Raw genomic sequence first — 8,328 nt, 5'->3', positions numbered from 1 at the left:
ACAATGAATATCTAAAGTTTATGCAATAAAACTGTTACAAATATAAAACCTGGAATACTCTATACTTTAAACGAGGACAATTGTTTTCCTTACACTTTGTGAAGAAATTTTAATATGACCTTTTCTTAATGTAATTAGAAGTTATATATGTCTTTTACTTAGGTTTGTAATGTTTAAACAATTTCATGAATTGAATTTTTTTAATTACTCCGAGCCACAAAATCTAATTTACTAATTTAATTTAATCGGTTACTTTTTATTCTCTCTTTTACAACAACTTCAAGTTTTTTTTATTCAGGATTAATTGAAATGCAAAAACATCTTTTAATTTTTTATTTTTTTCTGTATTATTGTATAGAATATATGCATATGGCCTTCAGTGTACAAGATCAAATTGTAAAAGCAATGAAAAATAATGCATCTTGGCTAATATCTCTCTCAAAATAACGTCGATTTTTTTTATTCAGGATTAATTAAGATGCAAAAGCATCTTTTTGTCTTTGATTTTTAAAAAAAAATATTTTTCTGTATTATTTCATAGAACATCCATATGGCCTTCTATGTACACGATAAAATAGTAAAAGTAATGAAAAATAATGCATCTTGGCCAATAACTGAAGACGAAGAATATTAAAGCGTTATAAAGATTTATATCGCCACCTTTTTTTTTTTTTATCTATTGGCGTTATTTGAACAACACAATTTTGATCTTACTTTATTCCTCAGTCTGAAATTAAATCTTTTTCTTGTCATCGTTTCGCGGAACTTGAGAGGAATATCTAAAATAAAATATAAAAAAGCTGGTAATTAATATAATAAACCTAACTCTTCCTCCACCTTGACCTCTCCCTGCAGACGATCTACATTTTTTTCTTTGTCCTCATTGTTGATATTTGTGCACGTAAAAGGATTGACTCATCCCAAGTAGCAGCATTAGAAAAAAACTCACTTGGTGGCAGAGAACAACCCCACCTACCTACCTTGGCTGGGTATATATATTGAGGCAGCGAACGGGACACCACAACAGTCCCGCTCTGAGACGAGGTTACGACAACAACATGGTTTCTAAGGTAAATTGGGGTTTGACTACTTCTCTCGGGGTTCATGTTGGAAGACCGAGCTCGTTAGAGATAGAGTTTGGATGTCATTAGTTTCTCAATGAATCGCTATCTTTCGTGGTTAATTAAGTCAGATTGTTTGCAGTGTATGATGCTTTTTTTTATATATTGTTTAAAATAGCTTTTCCTTTTTAAATATATACTGAATGAATAGATATCAGTATATATTTCCTGACACTTTACAATTTTGATGTTAAGGTATCACCCACTCATGCATTATCTAATTTAATATACTCTCCCATATCATGATCATTATTGACAATTAAAAGCCACTGTATTGTTAAAATATATTATTGTACAATGCTAAAAATTACTAGGAGGACTGAAGAGGGACGCCGAGCAGTATCCGAAAGTCTCTCTTAGTAATCTTTAGCATTATACAATAATATATTTTAACACTACTGTGGCTTTTATTTGTCAATATTATAGCCTCGTTTCGGAGGTTCCTTATTATTATTATTATTATTATTATTATTATTATTATTATTATTATTATTATTATTATTATTATTATTATTATTATTATTATTATTATTATTATTATTATTAGTTAGGATAAACTTATTCTCTTGAATTGAAATCAGTCCAGAAAGCCTTCAGTACAAAAATATTTATATCTTTTGATATATTTTCATCTCCTTTCAAGATAAAGATTGTCTTGGTTCGATCGCATAATACAAGTAAACTTCAAGCATAACTCATTAAGATAACTCATCCAAATCGATTACACAATTTCATTTTTCTTAAAGAGAGAGAGAGAGAGAGAGAGAGAGAGAGAGAGAGAGAGAGAGAGAGAGAGAGAGAGAGAGAAATTTCACCTTGGCACCTTAAGAAGATAAAGTTTAAACCTTTCTGCCAAGTTCAACTTGTTTTGGTTCTTATATTAGTTCATTATTGAATGAATTGCTGTCAACAAGAAAACTGCGGTTACCATTTTGGTGAGTCAACATTACATAATTCATTGTCCATACTTCAGTAATACTATTACAATGAAAGCTGAATATTGACCTCTTCCATATTTCTAGAATATTCAACCATATTGTTTCCAGGTTATCTTGGTTGTGTTGGGTTTGGCTGCCCTGGTTGCATCTGACGACAGCTTCGAAAGATACAGATATGCTCCTCCAAGGGTGAGTATTACCCTTTGAAATCCTTCAAAATATAGCATAAATATCTTTGGATTTTATTTGAAAACTATCTTGCAAATACTGACTTTAATATTCAGGATCAAATGGTAATCTGTTTCTGCTCGTTTAACAGGTCTCGTCCGCCTCCCGGGAATCCTTCGAGTCCTTCGAATCCGGCGAAGCCAAATACAACTTCAACTGGGCCGTGAGCGACGACTCTTCCAGCAACGAATTCGGACACCAGGAGGCCCGCGACGGTGAGAACACCCAGGGATCCTACTACGTCCAGCTCCCCGACGGTCGCCTGCAGAAGGTGTCCTTCCACGTCGATGGCGACGACGGATATGTTGCTGAGGTCACCTACTCCGGTGAGGCTCAGTTCCCCGACTCCGACGAATCCTTCGAGTCCCGTGAGGCTCCCAGGAGGTTCTATGCCGCCCCTGACTCCAACGAGTCCAAGTAAATCTGGAAACCTGATCATTATTGGTCGACCGAAACCGAACGAAACGATTTTAGTAATGTTTCGATATTTATACATATATAATTTATTCGAATAAATCATAAGCGTCATTTATTCAAATGCTTTCTTTGTTCCTCTCTAGAACTAATTGAGTACTTCTAAACTAATTATTCTCATCTCAAAATTTTGTTTGAAGATATTAAGCACGAGAAATACTTCGAAATTTCTTTGAATCTAAAACTAGAAATGATAGAAACTTGGCCCTTATATTTATAGGCGATTTCTGAAAAATGGTTTCGATTCCATGAGGACTACAAGGCGAATACTTTACTAATATGAATGAAAAATTGCATTCACTCCATAGATCCAAAAAAAAAAAAAAAAAATGTAGTCACTATTATTATTTATACCAAACGTATGTATACAGAAATTATGTATGATAAATTCGTGATGTAATTAAGTCTACGGACATAGCCAGCCCCGTTTCACTGGCAGACCAGCTCCGTTTCAGGGAATCACTTATCACCTCCCACCCTCTTCGGAGGGGGCGAGGGCTAGGTAGGATGAAACCCCATTATAATATATGTTATGGGTTCCCACTATAACCCTGCCAAGCTTCATGCCTATCGGACCAGCCGTTTGGCCGTGATTGAATGACAGACGGACGGATGGCCAGATGTAATGCCCATTATAGTAAGATTATTAAAATTATTATTATTATTAAATGAGAACTAAAAGCCACTGCAGTGCTAAAAATATTTATGCACAGAGTTAAAATGATAAGGAGAGACTTTCAGATACTACTCTGAATCCCTCATCAGTCCTGGAGCTCCAGGTGATTTTAAAACCACATATAAGCAGCTTGAAGACTTTCTCCAGGGGCACTTTCGGTGGTCACGGTATGTTTGGAGACATTTCTCTCTCTCTCTTTGCTGGAAGACCAAAAACATCATATGCCACATCACCGTTTTGCAAAGAAATCACGATACCTCTCACGTCCTCATTAACATTGTTTATCAACATTTTGAAAACTTGTTTTTACAATAACTGGGCTATACGTGGAACGGAAAGTCTTTGTAAAAGGGATAAGAAAAGTATGTTATCGTTCATAGGTTGTGGAGAAGAGATGGACAGAAGACAAATCCGAAGCGGGGCCGAATAGGGAGGAGATTGAAATACCTGGAAATGAAATGAAAAACAATCCCTATAATCTTATAATTATAGCCTCAGGGTTCGTCCCAAAGACATTCAGAGGTCTGTCACACACGTGTGTAAATTTGTTGGTTCAGAAAACTGGCAAGAGGGTGGATCTTTATACGCCACGCCAGAGATGTCTCTTCGTGGTGTAAAACTATATATATTTATATAAAAAAAATATGCAGGAAACTGGTACAAAGCGGATTCTTCTAGTGTTGGTCGAGTTAGGATTATAATCCTGGGCCAGGTCACCCCTGTTCGTGTGTTTCTTGGCGAGGCGGCAGGCTTTGTACCAGTTTCCTGCGTTGATGTCTTAGCACACCTATTATTATTATTATTATTATTATTATTATTTATTATTATTATTATTATTATTATTATTATTATTATTATTATTATTACCAATCCCACTTTGTCATCGAATCCCTGATCTCGTGGTCCGAATGATCATGACACTGACCTCCTTTCAAGGTCACTGCACCAAAAATTGCAAAACATTAAAAACACAAGTCCAGGTATTGCTTGAAAGGTAATTCATGTACTTTCAATCAATATTTTGAATTACACTCTAATTAGCCAAACAGTTTCTAATATTTGGTCACTTAATGGCCTTGGCGCAACAGTGAACTCCACCAATAATAATAATGATAACAATGATAATAATATTAGTATCAATATTAGTCAAATCAGTTTTTCCTAAAAATCAAGAATGGCTGAACAAATTGATTTAAAATATTGTGTCAAGATCCCCCTAATTAGGCTGCAATATTCATACACTTCTTATTCTTATGATTTTATGAAATTTTACGTTAGATAATTTAGAAAATAATGAAACAGACCTTCAAGTTCCAAATTACAAAAGAATCATGATGAGGAAACGAAAGGTTCAAGATACCACCTGTGTCACTGCACTGTCCTTTACTCCTCTACAATAGATATCAGAACCATTTTACTCTGAACTTAGAATTAGCATTGAAAGGAGTTCGACAAATCACTCATGTTATTCAACGTTCAGATGGTCACATAAGTTTTAATATAATTTTTCAGTTAAAGAAAATTAAATTTAAAAATTTATAAATAAATAGTAAAAAATATAAGTAAATCACAAAATTGTTCATTTATTAAAATTTCCTCTGTTTTGGATGATTTACCAGAAATTATGTACCGGATTTAAAAAAAATTATTAGTATATTGAAATTTCGTACCATTCTTCACAAACTGATGTGTTTTCGTTTGCATTACCAATGATCATTATACTGACCCAATCTTCTCAAATACATGTGTTTTAGCCTGTATCACCAATAATCATTAAACTGACCTGTGCTAATTACAAAAAATCAGACAAGTAACATAATATAACTGACTCTATTCCTCTCTAACGTCGTCCATCTTCTACCTAAACATTCTCCTCTAAATATTGCCTTTTCCAATATCATTGAAAGGTATATTACAATTTCGTACCATTTTTCTCAAACTCTAGACTTGTAGTCTGTATTACCAATGCAAATTAAACTCACCTGTGCTGGTTTAAAATAAAACTAGAAAAGATCTAATTGACTCTATTCGTCTCTAACCTTGTCCATCTTCTACCTAGACAATCTCTTCTAAATATTGCTCTCATTTTAGTGTCCTCGAGTTCAGAGATTGACTAATCTTATGAAGCAACATTTCGGAAAAAAAAAGAAACTCGGCCGGGTCACACAAACGCATAGCCCCGCCCACCTGACCTGAGCGCACATATATATTGGGCGAATGACCAGGATATCTTAACAGTCACTTTTAGGCTTCGTTGAAACAACATGGTTTCTAAGGTAGTTCTAAAGTGATTCGCTTTGTTTTAAAACAATTGTAGGTGGATATACAATATGCAAATTGGGTGATAGGTTTATAAGTTTTTTGGTACTTGTGAGTAAATGAATATTTATTGGGTCATGTCAGGTAATTATTCTCGTTGTCACATCTGTTCAGGACAAACTCATATACATTTGACAACACTAGAGAATCATTTTAAAGATTATTGGTCGTAACATAAGTATAAGACAGTTTTCCTTGTTGATTTGGATAGACGATAAAAACTATAATGTCATTGTTAATGTTTCTTTACTTGCAGTATACTAAATTTAGAATTATGTCTCTATAGAATTTCTTACAATTATATTTCCAGGTTATCTTGGTTGTGCTGGGTTTGGCTGCCCTGGTTGCTTCTGACGACAGCTTCGAGAGATACAGATATGCTCCTCCAAGGGTGAGTATTATCCTTTGAAATCCTTCAAAATATTGCATAAATATCTTTGGATTTTATTTGAAAACTATCTTGCAAATACTGACTTTAATATTCAGGATCAAATGGTAATCTGTTTCTGCTCGTTTAACAGGTCTCGTCCGCCTCCCGGGAATCCTTCGAGTCCTTCGAGTCCGGCGAAGCCAAGTACAACTTCAACTGGGCCGTGAGCGACGACTCTTCCAGCAACGAATTCGGACACCAGGAAGCCCGCGACGGTGAGAACACCCAGGGATCCTACTACGTCCAGCTCCCCGACGGTCGCCTGCAGAAGGTGTCCTTCCACGTCGACGGCGATGACGGATATGTTGCTGAGGTCACCTACTCCGGTGAGGCTCAGTTCCCCGACTCCGACGAATCCTTCGAGTCCCGTGAGGCTCCCAGGAGGTACTATGCCGCCCCCGACTCCTCAACGGTCCAAGTACAAATCTGGAAAGCGTGATCATATTATTGGTCGACCCGCCGAAACCGAACGAAACGATTTTTTGCAAATGTTTCTCGATAATTTATACATATCTAATTTATTCGAATAAATCATAAGCGTCATTTATTCAAATGCTTTCTTTGTTCCTCTCTAGAACTAATTGATTAGTTCTAAACTAATTATTCTCATCTTAAAATTCTGTTTGCAGATACTGAGCACGAGAAATGCTTCGAAATTTCTTTGAATCTAAAACTAGAAATGATAGAAACTTGGCCATTATATTTATTGACGATTTCTGAAAAATTGTTTGAATTCCATGAGGACTACAAGGCGAATACTTTACAAATATGAATGAAAAATTACATTCACTCCATAGATCCAAACAAAAAATGTAGTCACTATTATTATTTATAGCAAACATATGTATACAGAAATTATGTATGATAAATTCGTGATGTAACTATGTCTACGGACATAGCCAGCCCCGTTTCACGGGCAGACCAGCTCCGTTTCAGGGAATCCCTTCTCACCTCGCACCCCCTTCGGTGGGGAGGGGCGGGCAAAGTAGGATGAAACCCCATTATAAAACCATGTTAGGGGTCACCACTATAACCCTGCCAAGTTTCATGCCCATCGGACCAGCCGTTTGACCGTGATTGAATGGCAGATGGACGGATGGCCAGACATAACGCCCATTAAAGTAAGATTATTAGAATTATTATTATTATCAAATGAGAACTAAAAGCCACTGTAGTGCTAAAAATATTTATGCACAGAGTTAAAATGATAAGGAGAGACTTTCAGATACTACTCTGAATCCCTCATCAGTCCTGCAGCTCCATGTGCTTTTAAAACCACATATAAGCAGCTTGAAGACTTTCTCCAGGGGCACTTTCGGTGGTCACGGTATTTTTGGAGACATTTCTCTCTCTCTCTCTCTCTTTGCTGGAAGATCAAAATCATCATATGCCACATCACCCTTTTGCAAAGCAATCACGATACCTCTCATGTCCTCATTAACATTGTTTATCAACATTTTGAAAACTTGTTTTTACAATAACTGGGCTATACGTAGAACGGTAAGTCTTTGTAAACAAAAGAGATGAAGAAAAGTATGTTATCGTTCATAGGTTGTGGAGAAGAGATGGACAGAGGACAAATCCGAAGCGGACCGAAATATGCGAGAGATTGAAAATACCTGGAAATGAAATGAAAAACAATCCCTATAATCTTATAATTATAGCCTCAGGGTTCGTCCCAAAGACATTCAGAGGTCTGTCCCTCACGTGTGTAAAGTTGTTGGTTCAGAAAACTGGCAAGAGGGTGGACCTTTAAACGCCACTCCAGAGAGGTGTCTTCGTGGTGGTAACATATATATATATATAATATATATATATATATATATATATTATATATATATATATATATATATATAGTATGTATTTATATATATGTATATATATGCAGGAAAACTGGTAACAAAGCGGATTCTTCTAAGTGTTGGTCAGGTCAGGATAATCCTGGCCCAGGTCACCCCTGTTCGTGTGTTTCTTGGCGAGGCGGCAGGCTTTGCACCAGTTTCCTGCGTTGATGTCTTAACACACCTATTATTATTATTATTATTATTATTATTATTATTATTTTTTTTTTTATTTTTTTTTTTTTTTTGCTCTATCACAGTCCTCCAATTCGACTGGGTGGTATTTATAATGTGGGGTTCC

General features: G+C 35.7%; 3 protein-coding genes across 3 annotated transcripts in view; 2 read left to right on the top strand and 1 right to left on the bottom strand.

Annotated features, from left to right (window-relative positions):
* LOC135227139 (pro-resilin-like) overlaps positions 1-8,328 on the bottom strand; it is a 212,272-nt gene that overhangs the window by 25,139 nt on the left and 178,805 nt on the right. The gene's annotated exons all lie outside the window — the stretch shown is intronic.
* On the top strand, positions 990-2,819 carry LOC135227122 (pro-resilin-like). Its single transcript, XM_064266998.1, has 3 exons — positions 990-1,070; positions 2,168-2,248; positions 2,379-2,819. The coding sequence occupies exons 1-3, from the start codon at positions 1,059-1,061 to the stop codon at positions 2,706-2,708; spliced, it is 423 nt and encodes a 140-aa protein (XP_064123068.1). The 5' UTR covers positions 990-1,058; the 3' UTR covers positions 2,709-2,819.
* LOC135226922 (pro-resilin-like) lies at positions 5,652-6,625 on the top strand. The gene is made up of 3 exons (XM_064266602.1): positions 5,652-5,713; positions 6,067-6,147; positions 6,278-6,625. The coding sequence occupies exons 1-3, from the start codon at positions 5,702-5,704 to the stop codon at positions 6,623-6,625; spliced, it is 441 nt and encodes a 146-aa protein (XP_064122672.1). The 5' UTR covers positions 5,652-5,701.

Source organism: Macrobrachium nipponense, chromosome 15 (assembly GCF_015104395.2).
Source record: "Macrobrachium nipponense isolate FS-2020 chromosome 15, ASM1510439v2, whole genome shotgun sequence".
Taxonomy (NCBI): domain Eukaryota; kingdom Metazoa; phylum Arthropoda; class Malacostraca; order Decapoda; family Palaemonidae; genus Macrobrachium; species Macrobrachium nipponense.
Note: the sequence above shows the minus strand (reverse complement) of the source record. Positions and strands in the feature narration are given on the sequence as shown.